Source organism: Microtus oregoni, unplaced genomic scaffold (assembly GCF_018167655.1).
Source record: "Microtus oregoni isolate MIOR12 unplaced genomic scaffold, Mior012 000032F_ref0000030, whole genome shotgun sequence".
Lineage (NCBI taxonomy): Eukaryota > Metazoa > Chordata > Mammalia > Rodentia > Cricetidae > Microtus > Microtus oregoni.
In genome coordinates, this window is record NW_024543091.1 from 12,075,401 (window position 1) to 12,103,299 (window position 27,899).

At 38.4% G+C, this 27,899-nt stretch overlaps 1 protein-coding gene across 4 annotated transcripts in view; it reads right to left on the reverse strand.

The window, feature by feature from the left end:
- Myo5a (myosin VA) overlaps positions 1-27,899 on the reverse strand; it is a 157,961-nt gene that overhangs the window by 81,825 nt on the left and 48,237 nt on the right. For all 4 annotated transcript variants that reach the window (XM_041679885.1, XM_041679882.1, XM_041679883.1 and 1 more), the window contains exons 3-8: positions 25,731-25,902; positions 23,497-23,641; positions 16,841-16,997; positions 6,716-6,859; positions 2,095-2,176; positions 1,472-1,579 (exon numbers count right to left, since the gene is read on the reverse strand). In XM_041679885.1, the coding sequence (XP_041535819.1) occupies positions 1,472-1,579; positions 2,095-2,176; positions 6,716-6,859; positions 16,841-16,997; positions 23,497-23,641; positions 25,731-25,902 (808 nt within the window). The remainder of the gene's footprint in view (positions 1-1,471; positions 1,580-2,094; positions 2,177-6,715; positions 6,860-16,840; positions 16,998-23,496; positions 23,642-25,730; positions 25,903-27,899) is intronic.

The following is a 27,899-nucleotide window of genomic DNA, read 5'->3' on the forward strand; positions in this document are numbered from 1 at the left end:
AAAAATAACAAAAGCAAAACTGCACTGGGCATTGTGACACATGCCCTCCATCCCAGTACTCAAGAGGCCAAGGCAAGAGGATCAAAAGTCAAAGACCAGGAGCTACATGGTGAAAACCTATCTCCAAAAATTATCAACAAACAAAAACAGAAGAACAAAAATAAGCAAGCCCCCAAAACAACCAACGAACAAAACCCACAAAATGTGAGTTTATAAAAAAAAAAAACAACCCTCTCCACACAGGGACAATGGAAAGCTTGGTCAAAATGATGGCCCCTTGGATGGCAGTGGCTACCTCCTTGGAGCACTTGACACTGAGACCTACGTGACCATTGTAGTTCCCAATAGCTAAGAAAGCCTGGAACCTGGTCCTCTGGTCTGCCCTAGTCTGCTTCTGCACTGGCATGATCTTCAGAACCTCATCCTTTAGGGAAGCTCCCAGGAAAAAGTCAATCATCTCGGACTCCTTAATGGGCAGGGAGAACAGGTAGATCTCCTCTAGGGACTTGATTTTCATGTCCTTAACCAGGCGGCCCAGCTTGGTGACGGGAATCCACTCCTTGTCTTCAGCTTTACCTCCGTGAGCCCCGTGGCCTCAGCCTCAGCCATGGCCTTGACCAGGGCTGAGGCCCCTCAGACCACTGCCTAATCCTCAGAGGAAGCCGCCAGGGCCTCCTAATCCTGGGCTCCCTGGTCCTCCGGGCCCTCCCGCTGCACCGGCGGCGTCATCCACCATTGGCTCCTGGGGGAACAAGATTGGCAAGCCCCACACTGTTCCTTGCAAAGTGACAGGCCGCAGAGGTTCTGTGCAGGTGCGTCTCATCCCTGCCCCAAGAGGCACTGGTTTAGTCTCCTGTGCCCAAGAAGCTACTGATGATGGCTGGCATTGATGACTGCTACACATCAGCCAGGGGCTGCACTGCCACCCTGGGCAACTTTGCCAAGGCCACCTTTGATGCCATCTCCAAGACCTACAGCTACCTGACTCCCGACCTCTGGAAAGAGACTGTGTTCACCAAGTCTCCTTATCAGGAATTCACTGACCATCTTGTGAAAACCCACACCAGAGTCTCCGTTCAGAGGACCCAGGCTCCAGCTGTGGCCACCACATAAGGGTTTTTATACAAGGAAAATAAAAGTGAATTAAGTCTGTTATAAAAAAACCCACTTCATTTAGTTTCAAACCCTAGATTTTTGTAAAAATTTAATCTAAAAGTTAATCTTACCTCTCCTAATACTGAAATATGTTCTTAAAGTGCAATTCAAAATAATCTTCATTAAATTAACAAGGTTGAGCAACTGTTACCACTATCTAATCCTAAAGCTGTTCTAAGAAACCACAGGCCCATTTGTCTGAACAAGTTCCATATATGTGAAATCTCCCAGCATAAAGCCAAACCAATATTCCAAACAAAAGTTACTTGATTCAAAATGACCATCACGTGTAAGTTAAAGAATGAAATGCCATTACCCAGCAGAGAGCAGGCCTGCCTGGTGTGCGCCATCTCCTTCGCATCATCCACTCCTTCAATCATAGGGCTGCCTCCTTGCTTCGTGTAATGAAAACTATCTGCATTTCCTGCAGTGGAGGAAGGTAAAGGTTTTTCTTTTATGAAGAGAGGCTTGGACTTCCACCCTTACACATATGCTGAATTAGAGGCAGTGACAGCACTGATATACAGGATTTGGAGTCTGCCCAGTCTAAACTCACATACTAATATAAGATCCAAAACTAAAATGCTTATAGATTTTATGTTAATGGGTGAAGTAAATTATATTTTTCTTTGGATTTTTTTCCAAACAAAATGCTAGAATATGTTTCCTCAAACTCTTTCATGAAAGCAGTTTTCAAGCATGTATAAAAGAAGGGAGGTTAGAACGCTGAACCCCATCTACTCCTCACCTACCCCAACCCACTGCTACAGGCAATCCTGTCCCTGATATGGCCACTCAACCCACCCACCCTAAAGCCAGCTGTAGACCTTCAAGAATCTTTTCATTCATAAATATTTTAGTATGAAGTAAGATTTTTTGACAAGCTTGAGAACTCAAAATTTCACAGAAAAGCATGTCCATCTAGTATCATACCCGTACCTAACCGCAGCATTTTAAACTCCGGTAACTTCGCTGACGCACAGAGCTGATAGAAGATATGGTAGTTTCTCTCCTCTTCTGCCTTTGAAGTAAGAAGAGCTTTCAATTGTGACATCTTAATATAAAAACCAGGAAAACCTACCATAACACATAATTTTAATATTTAACCATCTCAGCAATTCCCCACATTTTCTAATACTGATTTAAATAATTAACTCTTATAATTTATGCTACATCTATAATTTTTTATTAATTTATTTATTATGTATACACGTATATGCCCGCAGGCCAGAAGAGGGCACCAGATCTCATTACAGATGGTTGTGAACCACCATGTGGTTGCTGGGAATTGAACTCAGGACCTTTGGAAGAGCAGGCAATGCTCTTAACCACTGAGCCATCTCTCCAGCCCTATGCTACATCTACAAAGTAGGAGGATGGCATAAAAATTGAAACCAGGCAGGGCAAACAGTGAGGCTTTATCTCTTGAAGAATAAAAAATAAGTAAGGATAAAAGTGTTAGTCATATTCAGTATAAAATACCAGGCAGCAGGACTTTTTTTTTTAAAGGGTTTTTGGTGTTCTTAAACTCAAGGCTTCAAACATGCTAGGAAAGTGTTCCCTACCACCGCACCGTATCTCAAGTAGATTTTAACTTTTTATTTTGAGACAGTCTCAATAGTCTCACTAAATGCCCTGTCTGGCTCTGAACTGCTCTGTAGAACAGACAGGTCTTGAACTTGTGAGTCTTCTGATTCAGTCTCTCAAGAGGCCTGCACTACTGTGCCTCACTTAGTAATGCTTTCTGAATTAGGGAATTTCTTGATAGATGGCCACAATCATTAAACATTGGTGATTGGGGGGAAGCTAAAATGTTATTTTTTCGCAAAGCTCACCATTATTTTCTACTAATAACTTCTAGATTTGTGGTATTCCTAACACTTTGACTAAAAGAGAATAATCTCATCTTTGCCATACTTTAGAGATACTGATCTCCTATGACTGCAGTAAGTCCATGAATGTACTGTATTCTCTATATGTGTTTATATATTATATACTTTGAATTATGTAACATATATAGCATATTTTCCTATCAACAATAATTTGATAAAATAAAAAAATTTATAATGTAAGATCAATATTTAGTATTTCCTTAGTTTTTTTTCTACATACACATCTAGAGAATAGTTGCAAAACTTACTGCACATATGAAGCTGAATACTAAAATCCAATCAACATATTCTTAAATTTTGGAGTACATCCATCTGAATAAAAATTAAAGTTAATAAAGTTAAGGGGAGTTCTGAAGCCTAAAGGGGTTATGACTACTGAAGGAATACAGGACACTGAACAAACATACCAATGACCACAAGCATGACTAGGCAAGAGATCAGGTGGTTCAGCACACAGAAACTAGAAAATCAGGTGGGCCTGCAGAAACGCTGTGGTCATCTTTGTACAGGATAGCTTATTTTGACTGTGATTCATTTGATAAAACAAACATTCTCAATATTCTATACTCCTGAAGACTGGGGAACTGCTAGACTTACTACCACACCTATAGATAAAGATTGAGCTTTGTCAAATTCTTTATTAGGCAGTCTTATCACTGGTCAACTTACTGACCAAGGTCAATTTCCATCTCTCTTACGCTTGCTCACAGTCCGATATATTTCTTTTTTTAAAAAAAATTAATTTTTAGTTTATGTCTACAGGTGTTTTGCCTGCATGTCTGTTTGTGCACCACATGTGTGCAGTGTACGTGAAAGCCAGAGAAGAGTGCTGAATCTCCTGAGACTGGAGTCACAGACAGTTGTTAGACACTGATACAGGTAATGGGATTTGAAATCAGGTCCTCTCCTAACCTCTGAGCCATCTTTCCAGTCCCATATTCCTACATATTTCTACAAGGACTTAACCCATCTACATTTCTCCCATTCTTTCTTCTCACTATACATTATTTTTTAATGTGTGGAATAACACTGTTGTTTGTAACTTTAAAGGAGGGTGGTTACTGCCTTACTATACATATCAAGTATTTATTTATAACTTTATGCATATCAAGCATTATAATTTAAGATTAAGTATTTAATCAGGCAAAGTCAGGGTTCCTGGCTTCCCCAAATCATGCCTCGGCATATACAAGACAATTTCAAAGCCAAAACAGACTTTGGCAACAGAAGACCAGATCCTGCTGTGCAGAGTATTTCAGCTTTGCTGATGTGGCATCCAGCACATGGGTCACTGAAACTCTGGGTCTCGGTATGATGTGTGCAGTGGGTCACCAGGAGCCACATACTGACATTTTCTGATGATAATCTACATCCTCATGTGCCTACAATGTGAGAGTGTACACCTGCTAGTGCTGCAAGGGTATAACACACGTCTTTCCATCAGAAAGAAACAACAATACAAGTGTCAACAAAAATTCTGTACGAATATTCAGCTGTGATTTGATGGCAGTTTACAACTTGGCTATGGCAGCTTTCTTTGAGCTCTGACTGGTAGAACAGGGACTGGGCTGAAACATCAGGGTTAACAGAAGGAATGCCAGTCTGCAAAAGAGAGCTGGAAGCCCTTCCTTACTACTGGCTTCTTCCAAAGAGCATGTGCACAAGAAGCTCTGCCTATTTGAACTTGGAACTGGTATTATGTAAATCATCTATAATGGATCCAGGCCGCATGGCCCAGTATTTGTTGGGTTCTTTCTTCAGCTCATTAGCCCACTTCCATTCCTTGGATACTTTTCCTTTCTTAATGAGCTATTTCTATTTCTAACCATGTGTCCCTATGCAATCCTTTGCTCTAGGGTATAAGAGCCAGGAAATGGGTACCTCTGAACTCAGATGAGACTCAGCCCTCCTAAGTATGTTTTTCCTGATGTTCTAGGCCTTGTCTGCCCTCCATGCCTAGCTTAAAAGGCCTGACTTTTCTGTCTTCCCTTTTTTTGGTGGCTGCTGGGATTTTGAGCCTTCCTCTATTGTTGTTTTACTTTCAAACTTTAGTAAAATTATCCTCAAGCATCTGAATGGATTTTTAAATTATTTTATTAAGACTAAGAACTCAAAGAAACCCCCCTCTCAATTTCCCTGTAACATCACTTTTCTCCTCAATGTTATATCCTAAGAATAAAAAAAAAGTAAAGAGGACAGGGATATTGTGTTTTTCTTGAGCTGAGTTGAAATTCTTTGAAGACATAGATCAATGCTTTCTTTGTCAATTGGGAAATATAAGAGACAAGACTAAATAATGCCTTGTCTCAACTGAGTTTTTCAATAATATCTGTAAGAAAGTCAAAACCACTCACCAGACTCAGAAAGATAAACAACACACATTTTCTTTTACAAATAGAATATAATTTAAACATAAATGTATAACGCACACATGAGACAACATGAGCACACAACATGAAAGTAGAATAGAGACTATGATGAGGAATACTGTCTAAAGCAGGGGGTGAGAGTAAACAAGACAAAACATGCCTTCTTTCACATGCAGAATCTAGCTTTAAGATATATTCAGATAGACATGTATACATATATGTCTATGAACGAAATCAGGAAGACACGGTGTGAGAGAGAAAGCAGATCAGCAAGAAAAAAAGAAGGGCACAAGAGTGGTCTGGAGCAATTATATGTACATACACAAATGTTATAATGGAGTCCATTATTTTGTACGGTAACTTAAAAAGTTAATAAAATATGAAACAATAAACCTAAATCAGTGCCCATTCTCAAGAACAATTAGTTTAAAGAAGTAGTCCTCTACCTCTGGCAGGAATCATTTTATATGTTTCTATCCAAGTGCCTTTTCTAGTAATGCTGTGAGACTAAGCTCAAGAGCACTGAGAAATGAGGTATAGCGTACTGGCAAACAAGGGCTTTATAATTGGTATAGTACGGCTTTTTTTTTTTGTTTGTTTGTTTTTGGTTTTTTGAGACAGGGTTTCTCTGTAGCTTTGGACCCTGTCCTGGAACTAGCTCTTGTAGACCAGGCTGGTCTCGAACTCACAGAGATCCACCTGCCTCTGCCTCCCGAGTGCTGGGATTAAAGGCGTGCGCCACCACCACCCGGCTTAGTGCGGCTTTTTCCTTGGGTGTAAAATGACCATTATCTTGGGAAAGAGATTATGTTACCTCTCATAGCCATGGAAACGAATTCAACAGAACCCCTAGCTCTTAAGTAATAGTGAGGAAGCTGTAATATAGACTAGTAGAAAAGGCAAGGTGAAGTCACAGGAGCTTCAGCTAGATTTGAAGCAATTACTTTCTGCTCTGTTCTCCCCCAGTGTAAATGATCTTGCAAGATGTTAGGATATGTAAAAAATGAAAGGTTAACCGAAAGGGAGGCTCTATGATGCAGTTTCCATGAGGTTGTCATCCATAATGGGATGGGACTTCATAGTGATACAGCTCCTTTGGGGTCAATCATGTATATAAATAAGCATAACAAATTAACTGATTCATCGAATTAAACTTCCATAAAATAGTTATTTTATTCTGTCTTTGGTGTTCTCTCTGGGTTGCTTGTTTCCCTCTCCCCAAGAAAACTTAACATAGCAATTATATAATAATCCAAAAATCAACACAAGTATTTGAATGTGTGTGCACATACACCTTACCTGGAATACCACTCTGGATTTCTCTAAAAGGTAAGTTCTCATATTGGCACCGATGATTCGATATCTCTTGTCAAAACCAATTTCAATATATTTCCCAAACCGGCTGCTATTATCATTCCTGGTCGTTTTAGCATTTCCAATTGACTGAGAAGCAAGAGAGAAAACAAGATTTTAGGAGGAGAATGTATATCATTTACAAATCTTATTCATAGAGAGAAGGAATAGAATATAACCCTTAGTTCTAACTGAGTCTTTTTTTTTCCAGTGGTTTTCTGGTGTTTTTTTTTATTTAAATTTATTTATTTATTAAGGATTTCTGCCTCGTCCCCACAACCGCTTCCCATTTCCCTCCCCCTCCCCCGATCAAGTCCCCCTCCCTCATCTGCTCGAAGAGCAATCAGGGTTCCCTGACCTGTGGGAAGCCCAAGGACTGCCCACCTCTATCCAGGTCTCCTAAGGTGAGCATCCAAACTGCCTAGGCTCCCACAAAGCCAGTACGTGCAGTAGGATCAAAAACTAACTGAGTCTTTTAATAAGAGAAACAATTCTGCCCTTGTAAACAACATAAGGGTCTGCTTTGCCTTCCAACTACACAGGTAGATTCCAATAGTTTTTCTTGTCATATCACAGAAATGAATTTCAGAAGTAGCAGGACTGATGCAACAGAGGTGAGATTTTCATGCAGCATATCGTCATTAGCCATCAAAAAGTCAGAAGACTCTCTTATGTAAATGAAATCATTAAGACAAAGGAAAATTTCCCTGGAAACGCTGGTATAAAAGATATCTTTGGAACTAGACGGTTTTATCATCTCATCCTATAGCAACAGAGGTCAAATGAGACTGCTTATTAGCAGGGATTAGTATTACCCATTCTACTGATTGATAACATTTTGAGGCAGCATCTCATATATCCCAGACTGGCCATGAGCTCCTTATGAAGCTGAGGATGCTTTAAACTTCTTACTCTCCTGCTTCTACTTCCAAGTGTGTGTGTGTGTGTGGATAATAGGCATGTGTAAATGCACCTGGCTTTCCTCACTCAATTTGAATGCCATTTTCAGAAACCAGAAGTAAAAAATGAAGCTTTCCGATATATACTGTGAATGTGTGTATGTGTACAAGTACACATGTGCAGTTGTACTGTACATGTGGGAATAAAGCCCAGAGGAAAACATCAGGTGCTTTCCTTGACCACTGTCCACTTTATTTACCGAAGTAGGGTTTCTCACAGAACCCAAAGCTACCCAGCTTGCCCTAGGGACCCTGTCTCTACCTCCTAAGCACTAGGATTACAGACAGGTCACCAAACCCAGCTTTTTAATGCAGGTACTTAGGACCTAATGTCTGATTTGCATGCTTGCAGGGCAAGCACTGCATCCATGAACCACATCTCCAGACCCCAAATGTTTGTTGCTACTGTTTGAGGGGGGTGTTGTTTTGTTTGCTTGTTTTTTTGGGTTGTTTTGTTTTGTTTTTGAGACAGAGTTTCTCTGTGAACATTCCTAGCTGTCCTGGAACTAGCACTTGTAGACCAGGCTGGCCTCAAACTCACAGAGATCCACTTGCCTCTGCCTCCCAAGTGCTGGGATTAAAGGCGTGTGCCACCAATGCCCGGCTTCTTTGTTTGCTTGTTTTAAAGACTTCTCATGCAGTCCAGGTTTATCCAGAACTTGCTGTGTAGCTGAGGATGACCTTGAACTCTTGATCCTTCTGCCACACCTGTAGAGTACTAGGACTACAGGCATGTGCACATGGCTTGGTTCATGTTAGGCAGTCATTCTTCCAACTGAGTGCCATCTCACCCCAGCACTGGTTTTGATGGCTTTATCTAACTTGTAAAATATCTTCAACCAAATACTGAGAATGTAACGTTCTACTAAATGTTATACATAACCTTAAATTCTTAACGACATATGTCTGCTTTGTAAGTTAATAGAAAGTGATATGCTTCTGTAAATTTCTCTTTTAAGGCAAAATAGAAACAAGCATTCACATAATATATATACATATATATATATATTTAACACTTAATAACTTTATTTCATGTAAGATTAATATTTTCCCTTGTACAAAGTTTGTTAGGACTAATGTATCAAACCCACAATGAAGAGATAGATGTGAGAAGAGTAAAGAATGTTAAGAGAGAGAAAAAATATCAGGGATAAAAATAGTAAGACCCTAGTCACAAGAGTCAGTATATTTGATTCTTTGACCAATCAAAGAAAATGTATCATCACTGTCTCAAACAGATGAAAGATAGTATAATTTGTATCAGCAATGAGGATACTATTAGAATTTGAATTAACATTTTTAATGCATTTTATAAAAAGAATAAGAATGATTGGAAACTCTCTTCCTAGTAAATCACAGAGGGATTAATATAGCTTAGAATAATTTAACTAAACAGACATTTACTCAGAAATTACAAACTGTGAGGTGTGTGTCTGTGTGTGTGTGGGGGGGTGTTGTATTTAATACCCAAAGTTCTATAAAAAAAAAAACTCAGAAAATAAACCTCTCATTCAGTGACAAGAGTCTTGGATAAATCATTGGTCAAAGACCCTACTTCAATAGTCGTTGGTGAAGATGCTGTTTTTAATGGAGATCTTTAAGGTACTGTCATTTGAGTCAAATGTGAAAACTGCTTTTAACAGCACATTGTGAGGACAAGGGTTTGGAAAAGGAACTGCTCACTGAAGACACTGCATTGCTGAAATTCAGTTTACAGATTATATTTCTCTGCCTTTGATCAGACTGTGAATGAAGCAGCCAAAGGTGCCTATAGCTCTGCGGATCTTTTCCACTGAGGGAGCCTCACCATGGGGCTACAGGACTGCATCAGCCTCAGGGCTCTCTATTATCCTCTGAGTCCTAAAGTTTGTTTTGCCCACTGCCGAGGGGATGAGGATAGTCATACCCAGAATCCCCATCCAAGATGGGGCAATTCTGTTATGATAAAGGATCAAAAAAAAAATCCATGTACATTTTTTAACCTAAGTAGTATTTTATAGGGCAGTAGTGAAGCAGGTTCTCATAGTACTATACTATGTCCATCTGCCGCAGGCTGAAGTCATCCAGGAAGGCAGTGATGTGACTCTGGTTGTCTACGGCATGCAGGCTCATGAGATCTGAGAGGTGGCATCCATGGCATGAGAAAAACTTGGCATATCTTGTGAAGTCATTGATTTGTGAACTAAGGGCCTCAGAATATAGACACACTTTGTAAGTTTGTGTCTGAAATGGGGCACCTGGGGCTGGAGAGGGGGCATGGAGGTTAGGAGAACTAGCTGCTTTTGCAGAGGACCTGGATTCAACTTCTAGCACCCACATTGAAAACTCCAGTTCCAGGGAATCAGATCTTGTCTTCTGGCCTCCAAGGAAAATGTATATACTTGGTGCAAATATATACATTTATGGTAAATACCCATGCATGTAAAAGAAAAATAAGTAAATCTTAAAATGTTTGAAGAACAAACCAAGATGCCTGCTCTATCAACTATATGACTCCTTTGATGGGTGCTTCACATTCAAGATCAGCTCCACAGTCCAGGAAGAATGTTTTTTAAAGCACTCATATCCAGAGTATGTGGATATGACACTCTATTTTCTCACATTTTTGAGCCATTTGACATCCCAGACAAATGGAAGTGCTGCAGTGCCCTCAAAAGATAATCAACTACTGACCACAGAGAACACCAGAAAGATTGCAACAAGATATTTAAAATTTTTAAATTCTTTTTTTTTGTTACAAAAAATAAGCCGTCATATATTTGGACATTTCACAACAACAGGAGACATATTCTAGCCATGAAGTTTCAAAATTCATTTCTATCTTCTAAAAACTTAGAAATATTAAACTTACTTGACAATGGAAAGCATAATAGAACAAAGGGCAAAAGCCACATGGCCATTTCTTCTTTCTTTTTTCCCCTCCTTAAAAAATGGTTAGTTGGTATTTACTTGTAATGCAAGGTTTTTAAAATATAAAAAGGCTGTTATGGCTTAAAATTTTGTTGTAGATTGTAACGGCGTAAACAAATGCAGACAGATTGTAAAAATATATTTTATATTGCTTCAGATTTATCTCCTTTTTAAATTATAGCTTTATGAAATGAACTATCATGGATACTAGTTGGAGAGCTACAAAGTATCAATGTAGATTGATTTTCCCGGGGTGTTTTAGAGTAACTTTCTAAAGTGTTCCACAGGAGAAAATTTTATGAACTGTTTAGTGATTAATTATTGGGTATGGTGCTATACTCAAAAAAAACAAAGGCACATTGAAAAGAAAAAAATTAAAATGTTCTTTTTCTAAACAGTCTGAATCTGATCAGTGCTGCCCATATGTTCATGGGTGTGACATCACCCACTAAAGCATGGACAATCTACCAGGAGCCACGCCCATGAAGGAAACTGAGTCTCCATCCCTTGGCAGCCATCAACTAGGGTGGGGCTTCATGAATCCCTCTGCCGTCCTTGCTGAGATTTTGACTTGCTCTACCTTGTACCAACCTCCTGCAGGCAGCCACAGCTGCTGAAAGCCCAAGGCCCTGCTACGTCCAGAAGACACCGTTTTATGGCAGCTCTCCCTGTTCTTTGGCTCTTGCAATCTTTCTGCCCCTTCTTTTGTGATGTCCCTGAATATTTAGGGGAAGAAAGTAAATACAGATGTCCCATTTAGGGCTCAGTACTGCAGAGTCATTTATTTTCTGCACTCTGATCAACTGTAACTTAGTTCACCTTCCTTGACATCATAAAAAAAACTTACTATTCCATACATCTTCTTGATGTTTTATTTAGAAAAGGAGATTAATAATAAAGACAGAATTTTCAGTTGAAAGGATATAGACTGTCAAAAAGTAGACACCTATAGCAAAAGTAGCACTATCAATGATATCAATGAGTGCTTACCAAGCCATGCCCTATGCAATTTCATATCTGTATCTAAGGCAGTTGGGGGAATGTGGTCTACAGTTTTTATTCCACAACCTGCATCTATTGGCCATTTCTCATACCAGACTGACAACTTAATAAAACAATGCTACATACTGTGAGAAAAGGGTAGGTTAGGGCTAAAGCAGAACTTTTTGACTGTCAGTAAAACATTTAAACATAGAACAACAAATAGAAGATACAGCAACTAAACTCACTTTGAAGGCGTGGGTGGCAGAGTATAATCTCTCTGAGAAGCACTACCACACCCAGAGAGATAGATGAGCTTATGAAAGTAAGAAGAGAAATATTGGGGATGGATAGTATAAGTGGCAGGAACAGGAAGACAGGAGGAAGCAGGTATGTGTCAGAGGAGCAGGAGCTCAACCTAAGATAATTATGCATGAAAATGCCATAAGGAAGCTTGCCATGCTATATGCTAACCAACAATAAATTTAAAAAATTAAAAGTTTGGGGAACTGGAGAGAGGGTTTAGTGGTTAAGAGCACTAGCTGCTCTTCCAGAGGAACCAGGTTTGATTTCCAGCACCCACATGGTAGCACACAACTTTCTAACTCCAGTCCCAAAGGATCTGATGCCCTCTGCCTTCTGTAAGCACCAGGCAAGGATGTGGTGCACATACATACACATGCAGGCCAAGAATTAGATGCATAAAATAAAAATTGTAAAGAATAACACATGATTCTAACCTTTGGTCTTGATATGGGAAGATATGTCTTTTGCCTGTATCATATGATATGTTTCTTCTTCTGTCTTCTAAGTACTATATCCACAAGATTCTGTTATTTTCATTTCAATCAACAAGAAATTGCTATACTATAGAAAGGTTATGGCTGTGGTTCAGTTGAACCATCCCTGCTTTTCTGGGACCAAGTGAACTTGATCATGGAGGATAATCTTTTTGATGTGTTCTTGAATTGAGTTTGCAAACATTATATTGAGAATTTTCACAACCATATCTATCAGAGATTCTGACCTATAGTTTTCTTTTTTGTGAAGTCTTTGTTAAGGTTGTATCAGAGTAATATTGGCTTTGTAAAAAGAATTTATAAATGTTTCTTCATTTTCTATTATACTAAATAATTTGTTTCTTCTTTGAAGGTCTGGAAGAATTTTGTCCTGAATCCATCTGGTCTTGAACTTTTTTAAAATTTGGGAGTATTTAAATTACTGTTTCTATCTCATTGAAGGTTACAGGTCTATTTAAATTATTAACTTCATCTTGATATAGTTTGGTAAGCCATATATATCTAGAAATTAATTTTTTATAGAATTTTTCAAGTTTTGTGTAATATGTTTTTAAAAATGTACTTATGATTCTCTGAATTTCCCCAGTATCTATTGTAATATCTCCATTTCTATACCTAATTTTATTAATTTGGATTTGTGCTCTCTTTAACTTAATTTGGGTGACGGTTTATTAACCTTTTCGAAGGAACAATCGTCATTTTATCAATTCTTTGTATCATTTTTCTTCATTTCTCTTTCATTCATTTCAGCCCTGATTTTGATTATCTTTTCCCAACTACTCTTTTGGGAGTTGTTTGTGCTTGTTTTTCCAAGGCTTTCAAGTGTATCCTTAAATTATTACTTTGACATCTTATGTTATTGATACAGATACTAGATGATGAAATCTTTCCTCTTGAGAGTCCTTTGTATCAAAATCACAGATATTTGGCACGTTGTATTTTCATTTTCACTCAATTCTAAGAATTTTTAAATTTCCTTCTTGATTTCTACTTTAATTCAATTATCATTCATGAGTGTGCAATTTATGTACTTCCTTTTGCTGTTGATATCCAGCTTTATTCCACTATAGTCAAAAAGAATGAAGAACATTATTTCAACTTTCCTGTATTTGTTTAGATTTGTTTTTTCTAATATGTGATTGATATTGGAGAAAGTTCTATGAGATGCTAAGCATAATGTGTATTCTTTAATGTTTGGGTGGAATGTTAAGTAGATATCTGTTAGGTCTGTTTGATTTATGATGTCAGTTTACCGCCAAAGTTTCCTGGTAGTTAGCTTCTTTGTTTCCAATGACCTGTATATTGGTGAGAGTAGAAATCACTTACGTGGTATGGTCAATCTGTGTTTCATATCAAAGAGTGTCTCTTTTAGGAAATCAGGTACCTCTATTTTTGGTGCATATATGTTTAAGATTTTAATTTGAGGGAAGATCTTGCTATGTAGTCCTGGCTAGTTTGTAACTCACTATTTAGCCCAGGCTGTACTGTGACTCATGGTAATCCTTTTGCCTTAACCTCCTGAGCATTGAAATTATAGATATGAATCATCAAAACTGTTTATTATTTATTTATCTTGTTTTTTGAGACAAGGTCTATGTAGTCCAGATTGGTCTCAAACTAACCATGCAGCCAAGAATCAGCTCGAATTCTTGATCTTCTTGCCTCTACCTCCTGGGATTACAGGTGATGTGCTACAACTTCTGCCTCCCATATCTATTTCAGCCTTTTAAATGAGAACAACTTCTCAGCTGCTAAAAATTCTCTTCTTCAAAAAAAATTTATTTTTATTTTATACGTACATGCAACACATGCGTGCCTGGTGCCAGAGGAGAACAGAAGGTGTTATATCCTTTGGAACAGGAATTACAGGTGCTTGTAAACCAGTATGTGAGTGCTGGAAATCAAACCCAGACCCTCCGCAAGAGCACCAAGCACTCTTAGTACTTCTGCCTCAGTCTCCAAGTGCTTAGATCACAGTCATGAGCCACCATACCTGGTAAGAGCAGTAAGTACTCTGGGCTATATCTCTAGGCGTGAAAATTCTCTACTTTTTGTATATGGTATTGGGAACTGAGCCCAGGGACTTGTAATGAAGCTGACTACCACTGAATTACATCCCTCAACAATCCTTTATCAAGGAAAATCTTCTTGATGTAAATGCAAATATGTAAACAGTAATACAGAAAGAGAACCTTTTTCTTTTTTGCTCATCTCAGCAAACAAGGTAAATTCCTCATAATTGCATTTTACTAAAAAGAGTATCTGATGTGGATTCCCCTCTGTATGCTGTGAATACCATTGGTTAATTAAAAAAAAAAAACCTGCTTTTGACTTATACTAAGGCAGAACTTGCGGGGGGGGGACTAAACTGAATGCTGGAAGGAAGAAGGTGGACTTTAGGAGAAGCCATGTAGCCCCACTGAAGACAGACACTGGGAACTTGGCCAGGTTAGCCATAGCCACGTGGCGACATACAGATTACTAGAAACAGGTTAAACTAAGATATAAGTGTTAGCGAATAAGAAGCTAGAGCTAATGGGTCTAGCAGTGTTTTAAATAATATAGTTTCTGTGTGATTATTTCGGAGCTGAGCAGCCTTGTGCCCATTTTCAAATTAATGTTATTTTTACTAACAAAACTCAAATGTGTACTGAAAACCACTACAACAAAAGATACAGCTGATTTTTGAAAGAGGTAGGAAACAGCCCTTGGCATATTCTAAAAAGGTCATTCTGCCCTATCAGGCCAAGGTAGTTTCTTTATTCATTAACCAATACAAGCAACACACAGAGGAGACTCCCTCAGGGATGTATTCCCAAGACAAACTCAAATTCTAGTTTTGGATGATCCAGCCTAGTAGACATGGGATTTCCTAAAGCTATGACAATCAAGATTTTTTAATAGTCTAAGATTAGGAACTAGGATGTCTTAGGACTCTGTCAAATACTAGAAATCTGTTGCACTGGGGAAAATGAATAAAAGCCCAAGCTAAGCCCTGTTATTTTTAACTCAAGTTAAAAACTGGCTCCACAAAATATATGGCTTCAATATTAACACCAGTAGCATCCACTACTATATACAGAGCTAAATACTTTCAAACTCTTAATTTTAAATTTTACTGCTTTCCTTTGGCACAGCCACCTGCTCCTCCATGCCCATGTTACAACACACACCTCTTCCTCCTTCTTCCTGCAGCACACCTAGCTTTGGAGGTCTTTCGGCTTCCTCAGAATATCTTGTCTAGGTCATCCAGGAAGGTGAGTGCGCTGCTCTAATGGGCAGCCATATAGACAGAGGTCACAGCATTCATTTTACAGACATTACACACAGCACTGCAAACCAGGCACAGTTACCTCTAGTCAGATTACTGCAAAAACCACTTCTACCAAGGCGCATCAGGTCAATTTTAGCTCCATCTGTGTTTGGGTGATAACAAGAACTTGACAGAGGAAAAAGACAGGGATAAAATCATACCCATGTGATTTTGACAGGAAGGATTTGTTTCTGCCTGTCCTGATTTCTTTCTACTTAATGAAATCTATTTTTCAATTTTCAGAGCAATAACTTTCTGGAGTTCTCTTCATCTACAAATCTTTAAAGATAAAATTGTCATACATTTGGCCATCTTGTCTTTGGCACAGGCATTTCTACTTTGTATATGTCCTTGACTTTGCTTTGGTTTGGTTTTCTGAGGAGGGTCTCGGTCTGCTGCCCAGGCTGGCCTCCAGCTTATGGTGATCTTCTTCCCTTAAGCTTTCCTAATTCTGGGATAAGTCATGAGCCATCATATCCAGAGAGTAGACCAGGATGGTCTCAAACTCACAGAGATCCACCTGTCTCTGCCTCCTGAGTGCTAGGATTAAAAGTGTACACCATTACTGCCTGCAACACTTTCCTTTTTTAAAAAAAGTAAAAGTGCTCATGTGATAATGGTTTATGTCTATAATCTAGATTTTGGAAACAATTAAAATTAGTAGCTGAAGAGGTTGAACTAAGCACAAAAAATATAATGTGGGTAAAATGATAATAGAACTCACTCATGTTTGAGTGAGAGCAAACCCTGATTTGGAAGGAGTATAAACAAGTACTCAGGACTGGGAGAAAATGAGTAACCTTACCCTCTGTACAAGGAACAATACGTATGAAGAAGTGCTGCCTAGTATTATAGGCAGAATTCTTTCTGAAAGTTCAAAGGAAGCATTATAGAGTAATGTGAATTCCTCTATACCTAGGGTTTACTTGAAATACCCACCTTGCAAAATTTTCACTTTTACCAGATCTCTTACTAAAACACAGGAAAGTATTTCCTTAGCTATAGTGACTGGAAACCTTAGACTTTCTGACATGACAATAACAATCAAGTTTTCAGCTCATTGCTTAACCAGAGACTATAGAACAAAGGTTGAGAATGTTGCTCTTACCTCCATGATGGGGTTGGAGGCCAAGACCTTTTCCTCAACATTGGCCTCACTGGCAGAACCACTTACAGTTGCAAAGTATCGCATGGCATACTTAGCTGAGACAGTTTTTCCTGCACCCGACTCTCCGCTTACAATGATGGATTGATTTCGTTCATCCCTATAAAACAAATAAGAGTGACTGCCAGTGCGTCTACTTCTGAATGTGATTACTTCTGATCCTTTCTTCCCATGAGGCAGAGTGAACTTCTGCTAGTTCATATACACAACAATGTAGAAGCAAATATATTTATTTGAAACATATAAACATATCTGAAACAAATAAATGTATTTATTTGAAACAATATTAAGAAATATAGTATTTCATAATGACCATCTATACACAAGGACAGAAAAGAAGGGTATACCATTAACTTAAAAGAATCATATAACTAAGGACAACTCTGTGTTAAAGGCATTCTGAATTTTCCATGTATCTCACAGTATTTTATTCATGGAGATTTTCACTGGGATTTATAATATTGTTGTCAGCTACCATAGAACAAAAGGGGAAGTCAGGCAATGATGACGCACGCCTTTAATCACAGCACTCAGGAGACTGAGGCAGGCAAATCTCTGTGAGTTGGAGGACAGCTTAGTCTACAAGGAGCTAGTTCCAGGATAGGCGCCAAAGCTACAGAAAAACCCTGTCTCAAAAAAAAAAAAAAAAAAGAAAAGAAAAGAAAAGAATAAAAAAGGGAATGCTGGATCCACAACAAAAGAATTTAGAAAAAGGTTCTTAATTAAAGCTATTTATAATCACTTGAAATATTTCAAATTGTCTATCTGCTAATGATCTGTAAAGTAGAATCACCCAAAAGCTCCTATTCCTACCAATCACCTACAGAACCAGGTAAGAATTTACTTTGTTGGCTAATTTCATTTTAAAAAATGTCAACACACTCATGTCTGAAGATACAGTAATAGAATACTATTATTTTTTGCTGTTGTGTGAAGATGAAGCCTAAGTTGCAATGGAGACCCAGGATATTGGGGACGTGAGACCATGAGTCATTGATTAAGGAAAGCTGCCAGAATGTCAGAATGAAGTGACCATGAATGACTACTTCATGCCACAATAAAGTATGCTGAAAGTATATAACTTGTTTTATATTTTATAGGAGTTTGTAGTTAAGAAATTGCTTTGAGTCTCAGATGAGACTTGGACTTAGAATTTTTAAACAGTGTTGGGACTGACAAATACTATAGAGACTTTAGAATTTGACTGATCGCACTTTACATTATGAGACAGCCATGAGCCAAAGGGATAAGAAGTAAAGATTATGCTTTTAAAGCACTATGTTTGGATATCAAATTGACAATGGGTAACGCCATGATGTTTAAACTTGATTGTTAAATTGGTCAGATTTAGAATCACTGGCTATGTCTGTAAAGGGATTACCTTAATTTGGTTAAATAAGTAAATGTGGCAATACAACTCCAGGGGCTGGGGTCCTAGAAGAAAATGAGCTGATCATCAGCATTTATCTCTGTTTCCTGACTGATGTTGGCTGCCTCATTTCTTCTGCTGTGACTTTCGGCCATGAAGGACTTGACCCTTAAACTGTGAGCCGAAATAATTCCTTCGCTCCTTAAATTGCTTTTGTCAAGTACCTTGTTACAGCAACAATACAAGTAACTGATGCAGGGAGGAAAGATTTTTGGTTTTTTTTTGTATTTTAGTCCACGTTCACTTGGGTCTGTTGACTGTACCGCGAATCACGGTACAGAACAAGAAAGCAAAAGCAAAGCTGCTCACCTCATGGCAGCCAGGAAGCAGACAAAGCTGAGCAGGCGGAAGGGATGAGAGAAACCCTTAAAAGACATATTCCCAGCAGCCTATTTCCTCTAGCCAGGTTGTACTTCATAGTAGTGTATTCAACGTGGAACTTAATAGATTAACTCACTGAAGAAGTTAGTGCATTATCCAATTGTCTCTCAATAATAGTACCAAATCTTCAACACATAAACCTTGGGAGCTATTGTATACTAATATTATAACACATGGCATATACACAGGTGGTACCAAACCTAACTTAGGATGTACTGACTGAAAGTCACAAAGCATCTGTATAAAATTATCCTTGTAAGGTAGCATGCATTACACCAAGCCTGTTATATAACTAGGATACTTGGCACCACATGGTAGTTGAGTCACTGGTGTTAACAGGAGAGATTTCATCACCCATAAGAGTCATTTCCCACTTAGCCAATGAACCTCAGAACACAAGAACATTCAGAAACCACATAACGAAATGAGAGAAAGGCCTGGTAATAAAGTCAGAAGTAACAAAAGCAGATGACATGTCTAAATGGATGGAAGAAGACTAAAGAGATGGTGCTTCACAATAATGAAAGGAAGAGCTTGAATTTGAATTCTACTTCATATTTTTCAAAGTGCTTCTGTACTTATCAGCCAGGATAATTTTAAATCCTGGAAGAATAAGGACAGACACTCTCTTGTCCTCTTTGAAGAAAACAACAGAGGAGTTAGTTTGCCCAAAGTTGATGACTAGTATATCTAGACAGTGGATTGTTACAGCCTAACTCCAGAGGTATAGGGAGGTCTAGAGTAGGCTCCTTGTGCTTTGCTTTGTCACTCCTTATCCTGGTCTGTCCTTCCCAAAAAAGAAGGAAAATGCCCATGCATTTTCCTATCATATATAAGGATAACAAATACATTTTACAGAACATTATAACGGTCAAGCTAGACCATTTGTGAAACTGTTCCATCTTATAGTTGATTAAACGAAGATCCTGAGATTTAAGTTCTATGGCTATTAGAAGCAACTAGTACAGATAGCTCTTTTTTAAAAATTATTTCAAGGTTAATTTGACAGTATTAACTTTTTATTCATTCAAAACTATAAGTGAAACTTAGGAACATTGCTCTATGACTCAGAAAGGACAGGAAATATATAAGATTAAGATGATACCACACCACATGGCTTTAAGAAAACCAAACTAATTTTTGATGCTTTAATAGAATAACACTGTGATTTTGGTAAAGGAGAACAATCAGGGCCCAGTGAGATGGCTCAGAAGTCAAAGTCGGTTGGCTCAGTACTAAGACTGATTAACTGAACTCCATCCTTGAAATTCACATGGAAAGAGAACTGACTCCCGCAAGTTTTCCTCTCTGCTAACACACACACACCCCACACACCACACATCACACCACACACTACACACAAATAAACAGCTTTAAGATGAGAAAAGACAAGTAAGAATGTGAGGAAAGGAATACAAGAGAAACAAAGACCCCAACTCCACTCATCTTTTCTCCTCTGGAAGTCAACAGGCCCATTAAAGGAAGAGTCTGACAATACGGGCAGTGCTCTCTAAGGAGCATGTTTAAAATGGAGATGGGGCGTGATCATTTCTAACTAAAACCCCTAGCACGATGGCTCCACAGGAAAAGGCACTTGTACCAGGCCCTTTTCTGGCCTCCTCAGGTGCTGCACTAACATGATACACATATATACATGCAGGTAAAATACTCATATATGTGGATTAAAAAAATAAACTAAGATGTAAACCCACCTCTTCACCCCTACCATGTACACATGATCCACTCTTCCTGTAACCTCTTCATCTCTAGAAAGGGAATTGCTCACCTTCTAGCTCTCAGAACAAATTCTTGTTATTATTCTGACTCCTGCTTCTCTTTTACCCTGTATCAGCCAGTTTTTTCCCAGTTCCATCTTAAAATTATATTTAGAATATATACCTATTTCTTCTCGCCATCCTCATTAATATTCTAAACTGAATTGTCATTTCTCACTCAGTTCACTGATTAACCTACCCCATCTCCTGAGTTTTACTTTAGCTTGCTCTGTTTTGTTATTGTAAAATTACTTTGTTGTGATTTCAAACTTGTAGAAAACTCCATGCACAGTAAAATGAATTCCTGCTTATGTTTGCCTCAGAGCCAGGAGCTGTCCACTTACTATGTTTCTCTATTTCTCTCAATCTAATAATTTCTGCAGCATTTTGAGTATGGACTGTAAACATGTATCTTCCTACCACAATATGGTTCACAATATGGTTCCTAAGAAGAGCTTTGTTCTTACCAATTTATAAGGACCAAAGTCAGGAAAGTTAACACTGCTATAATAACACTCCCATTTAATCAATCACCCTATCGATAGGTGACAAACATAAGCCCTATTTATTTACTTTTATTCTTTACTAGGCTTTGTTTGTGGGGTGGAACTTTTATCTAGTTTGCTGCACATCATGTCCAGGATACTGGCTGGTTTTTGAATTGTGATTATAAAATTTCTGTCAGTAATGATGAATTGTATCTTTCCTAAAATCTAAGGGGTTTGTACAAACAGTGCTGATATGAAACACCAAGATTCACATCTGGGAAAGATGGCATGTTTATCTGGTAAGGAAAAAAAAATAAGAAATGATCCTCCAGCACTGATTCCTGACTAAGCCAAAGCAGACATACCCTGTTTGGTGACTGTAGATTTTGTGGATGCAGATTCATTAATACAAGTGATAAATATCCTAACTCTAACTGAAGCATATTTTCAAAGTATCTATAAGAGAAAATTAGGTAAAGAAAAACCACAACCTTCAATTAAGAAATCATACTAATGACCGGGCGGTGGTGGCACCCCTCTTTAATTCCAGCACTCTGTGAGTTCGAGGCCAGCCTGGTCTATAAGAACTACCTCCAGGACATCTAAGTCTGCTAAACACAGAAACCCTGTCTCAGAAAAAAAGAAAGAAAGAAATCATACTGATTGACTCACGGGAAATATCATGTGGGATGAGGAGAATGCCAGGAAGCAAGCTGAATCTGCTGACATTTGAGGGTTGCCACCACAATGATGAAAGAACCCTGCTTTCAGATTAAAGAACAGTACTGGGGTTGAGAATGGACTGAGCATATGCAACACTCTTGCTTTGATCCCTTGAGCCAAAGAAAGTATTTTCTGAAAAGTTGTATAATTTTTTAAGTATTAAAAATTCTTCAGAGATCAATTTTAGAGTCCAGCAACTCATGGGATCCCCTCTCTGACTAGTGGGTCTCAGGCTGTTCTGAGTGGTGTCAGCATTGTACTGCAAAGCTCGAGAACTAGAAAAACCAAGTACTAGTAGACAATGTTCAGCTTAGAGGAAAAATGTACTGACAGATGGAATTTTCTCAATGTCAAGCTTTAAACTTTGGGGGGGGGGCAGTGGTGATGCGTGCCTTTAATCCCAGCAATTGGGAGGCAGAGGCAGGTGATCTCTGTGAGTTCAAGGCCAGCCTAATCTACAAGAGCTAGTTCCAGGACAAGCTCCAAAGCTACAGAGAAACCCTGTCTCAAAAAAAAAAAAAAAAAAAAGCTTTAAACTTTGGATAATCATTACCATTTTATAGAAGTATCAGGCAAAATGTAGCATATTATATACTGCTAGTTCATTTAGCAATTTTATATTTAATATACTAATATTTTACTCAGACTAACTGAATTTTAAAAAATGATCTTCCTATTGATGAAACCTCAGAAAAATTATACAAGTTCTCTGAGCCACAATTTTACCAATTATAAAATGAAGTTTTAATTTACTAACAACACCAAACTCAAAAAGTTGTTGTGAAGATAAATTTTGTTAGCAAATTGAAAGTAACTAATCAATACCATGTAGGGAGACAGCAGACAGTTAACTTTAGCTCTTATTAGAAGTAGTATTATTATTAAAACTTCTATGGGCTCTTAAATTGAAATAATTATAAAATTCTGTCACAGTTTGAACCCAAAATGTACACTGGTTTCAAAAGAGAAAATAAAGGCCTCTATAGTGTTAATTTCCTTTCTGTTTTATAAACTGCTTTGGGGGTTTCCCACTTCATATTTTACCAAGTTCCTCCTTGTAAGCAAGAGAAATTAACTTCTTTATGCACTCATCCTTTCACATTACAACATATCACTTACTATTCAGAGTATGATCTTACCCTGAATGTACCTTTATTCACCAGTCTCTGCCCTCAAACTCTTAGGGCTCTGTGGGTCATATGAGACACATTTTGCAGATATTCTTTATACACACATAACTGATGTCATATTATAATTTTTTTTTTTTTTTGGTTTTTCGAGACAGGGTTTCTCTGTGGTTTTGGAGCCTGTCCTGAACTAGCTCTGTAGACCAGGCTGGTCTCGAATTCACAGAGATCCGCCTGCCTCTGCCTCTGCCTCTGGGATTAAAGGCGTGCCCCACCACCGCCAGTATTTGCTACATAGAGATAATTTATTTTCTAGCTCATAGATCTTTTAGTTCATCTGTTCCTTTTCTGAGAGACATTAGACAAGTCACTTCTTACTACGGTTACTACTAAACTTTGACTCTTTCACCTATAAAACACAATACCTGTCCTTGCTTTGTCATAAGAGCATGATGAGATTCCAAAGGTAACTTAAAACCAAACTATATAATCTGTGTATTATTGTAAGATTTTAATATTTAATTAAATAGTTCAAACAATCTAAGACAAATTGGTCAAAGCTACTTAGGCAGTAATTATTTTCAAGTTCTTATTTTCTTTAAACACCCATGACAGCAAAGAATAAATTATCTTATCTAAGAAGAGCCATGAAATGATGAAAGAAGTTCCTACCAACCTTGCCATTTGCTTATAAGCCTCTTCAGCTACTGCAAAGATGTGAGGATCCATGTCACCCATGTTCTGGCCACTATATGCATTAATAATATCTTCTCCATAAATAGGCAGCTGTTCATAGGGATTTATAGCTACTAGGACTATTCCTGGGAATGGGGGAGAGGGTGAGAAAGAAAATGAAATCAGTGATATCCCAATGGGCACATCAAGCTTGGTAAAGTGAAGCAACACAAAATCTTGTTTCAATTCAGTTCATACTAAACTAATGAATTGCTCAAAGGTCAAAATATATCACAGTCATTGCCATTCTAAATTATTATACATAATCCTAACTAATCTGGGCTAGATTGTTTAAAATAATGTGACCTGGATAGGGATGGGGCGCAGAAGCAGGGGACTTGTCAATCATTCAGAAACCTCTGGGTTCTATCTCCGTTGTGGAAAAAGAAAAATAACAGTGTTTTAAACAATTTAAATATTTTAATATTTAGTTTTAAAAAACTGCAGGCTGAGGAGATGGCTCAGGGGTAAAGAGCACTTGCTGACCTTGCTGAGGATCTGAGTTCAGGTCCCAGCACCCATGTCAGGCAGCTCACAACTGCCTGTAACTCCAACTCCTGGGAATCAGACCTTCTAGACTTTGCAAGCACCAAAATGCATGGACACACACACGCTCATTTCTAGAGATTTATCCAATGAAATAATCAGAGATTTATTCAAAGGGTTTTCTTTTAGAAGAATCTCACACTGGTAGTCATACAGTGAAAACAGAAACCAACAAAACATATACTAGAATCACTGTGATTCTACATGAGCATTGTTCCACACCACAGATTACTGAGTATTCTGAATTCTGAAGACTACTAAGTGTCATAGAAAGTGGAGATAGGTGAAGAATCAGAAGTTCAAGGTTATCCTCAGCTACATAATGCATTCCAGAACAGTCTGGGCTATATGAGATACTGTCTCAAAAGAAAAAAAACATGGAAAAATATGACATGTGAAAATAAATAAATAAATAAATTGAAAGGCTGGTGAGAGGGCTCAGTAGTTAAGAGAGCTGCTTTTGGACAGGACCTGGGTTTGGCTCCCAGCACCACATGTGGTTCATCACCACCCATAACTCCAGTTCCAGGGCATCTAATACCCTCTTCTGACCTCCACAGGCACCTGATATGTTATACATGTGGTGTACATATCACATACAAACATGCAGACAAACACTCATACATATAAAATAAATTTTAAAATATAAATTGAAGAAAAACAAGGAAAATATATTTAAATAAGAGGGGGAAAGAAAGGTTATCATTAAGGGTATGTAAGACAAATTCTCTTGAGAGGAAAAAGTGGCTGTGCCTGCTTAAATAGACAATAGTGAAATCATGATAAACACGACATGGGCCAGCAAGCCAATGAGCACATGGGAAAGAGTGAACACCTGGATCTGGACCTCAGAAGAGCCATGATTAGTAGGAGAGAGGGAAGATCATGAGGGAGAAGTGCCAGAGAAGTGGGAGGAAATAACTATGAACAAAATAGAGAAGAGAAGTCGGGCAATGGTGGCGCATGCCTTTAATCCCAGCACTCGGGAGGCAGAGGCAGGCGGATCTCTGTGAGTTCGAGACTAGCCTGGTCTACAGAGCTAGTTCCAGGACAGGCTCCAAAGCCACAAAGAAACCCTGTCTCGAAAAACCAAAAAAAAAAATAGAGAAGAGAAAAACAAAGACAGATGGGGCTAGGAGAAGAACTGCAGCCATGTCCACAGGTTCCAGCTTCACTTTGGAGAAAACCATCATGAGCTGGGCTGCTGGCTGATAGCACTGCAGGAAAGAGACACTCGTCACATGTCAGTCCTGGGTGTCTAAGTAAGGATAAAGGTAGCACTAACCTCCACCTGCACCAAATACCAGTCTGTGGACACCTACTCTTCATGGAGTAGGTTTTTACGAGATGAAAAGGACTGGTGATTTCAGCATCTGACATGACTGGGAGGGGATGGTCCAAAAAACTGGACCTGTTTGTTCTTTTTAAGTTGAGTGAAACCATGTAAATTCACAAGTAACTTTATCTGGCATGAACTGTAACCAGCTACTGGATACTGGCAAATCCTTCTGATAACTTCAAAGTGATTTTGTATGCATGAGAAATTCAACCAAGTTGGCTTTCCCCATCTGCATTTCCATTACTACATCCACCAAAGGAAAGCTTAGAGCTCATCAGGAAAGCACTTACCACAATATGTATAAATAAGTTTGGAATCGATGAAACGAACGCGGAGATTATGCAACACAGCAGGCTCATGAAGATAGCTGAGGGCCGTGAGATCATTTTCTCCAACAAGTATGTCAGGGTTCCGTAAGTGAGGCAGCTCCTTGGTCTTTGGATCTAGACGGTATTCCAAATCCTGAGGACAGAGATGCAATATCTAGGTCAATAATGATGAACGTGAAACAGACCTATGCACTTGATTATTCCCTATTTCTGATTTGCCTCGTGGCTTTTAAATGTATTTATTTTCTATCATTTTTCTATTAACAGAGAAACTAGTAAAAATGGCAAACAATAAGGAGTGGTTTCTTTTCCAACAGACATAAATCTGCACAAATAATTTAAAATTTTATTTTTATATTTAATTATGCATGTATGCATGTGTGTAGTGTGTGAGGGTGTATGTGTGTACATGATGCAGTTGTCTAGACTAGACATTGGATTTCCTGGAATTGGAATTATAGGCATGAGCTGCCCAATGCAGGGAACCAATCTCTGGTCCTCTGGAAGAGCAATATATACTCTTACCCACTAAACCATCGCTCCAGCACCACTGTAAATGGTTTTTGTTAATATAGTGGAAGAAGTCAGAGTGTGGAGATTTTTTTTTTAAGGCAGAGATTCTCTGTAGCTTTGGAGCCTGTCCTGGAACTAGCTCGTATAGACCAGGTTGGCCTTGAAATCACAGAGATCCTCCTGCCTCTGTCTCCCGAGTGCTGGGATTAAAGGTGTCCACCACGACTGCTCAGCTGGAGTGTAAAGATTTTTTACCCAGAAAATTTCAACCATTAGATGAGTTCGCATCTTCCTCTTCATTCTATGTATGGGAAAGGATATAAGAGGTCAAGAACTTAGTTTTAAAGTCAGCCTGACCTGGGTTCAAAACCTAATACTGACACTTAACTTCTATGTAGCTTTGTGTGTATTATTTAAACTAAGTTTTTCATTTGTAAGGTGGTTTAACAAAAACAGCTCAAAAACTTTGGAAAAAAATTAAAGAAGCAATGCTTAGCACAATCTGAGAACCCCTAAGATTTCTGAAGCCCTAAGGACCCCAAGAGTTCCCTGAAATTACGTGCCACACTGTGTGTACATATTTATACATACAAGACCTGAATTTGATCCCCACATAGAGAAATGAAAGCAACTCCTGAACCTGTCCTTTGACCTGTGTATGTGCATCATGGCAAGAACACATATATACACATACATGAATATGTACACTAAATGTCAAAATAAATGTAAGAAGTACTATGCATTATAAAATCATAGGTATATGGGACTTTTTGACAACACCAATTATGAAAGCTGCCACTTTACTATATATTAGGGACAAATAATATAGGCCAAGTGAAAAGAAGAAAAGATGGGTTCAATTATAGCGGAACATACTCGTTTGTTACTAATGAAGATGTACTGAGAAGTTAAATTTTAAATCAGGTAGAAATGGATTAGCATACAGGAAAGGCATGGAGCTTTGTGCCTTTCCCCTCTGTTAGCTCCTCCAGGGATGAGGTCCTTTTCTGTGGCTGACTACTCACTGCACTAGCTCTGTCAGTCCACCTCTGTTTCCTTACTGCTCCAATCTGAGTGCTTTAGATTCCCTTCACTACATTCTGCTTGCCTGCCCACCTTCGATGGCATGTTTGGGGTCAGGAACCTCACTGATCTTTTCTGTTTATGTCTAGATAGTGTGACAATATGGACTGATATCACACCCTGGAGGATGTGGGGCTTTAGATATGCTCATGATCTTCATAGTTTGATAATACAAATTCATCGTATAGTTCCAGAACAGCAGACGGTCATCCAAGAATGTTTTTCTCAGTCTTCATAGAAGGATGGTGCAATTATTTGGTCAGTATAGGAAAATAAAATGGAACTGGGATATTAGAGAAGACACTAACAAGGCAAAAGTCATCTGTAACATATTTATAAAAATTCCCTCTTGGAATGGATATAATCTGCTTCTCTGAAATGACTAGTCATTATCAAATAAATGTGCACTCTAGTATTGCAAAGACCATGGGTTTTTTTCTATTGTATTCTAGGACCTAAACTACTGTATTTCCTAAAAAGGAAATTGGTCAGTTGCAGGGAGACTTTGTCTATTTTTCTTACTTGCATCCTGTT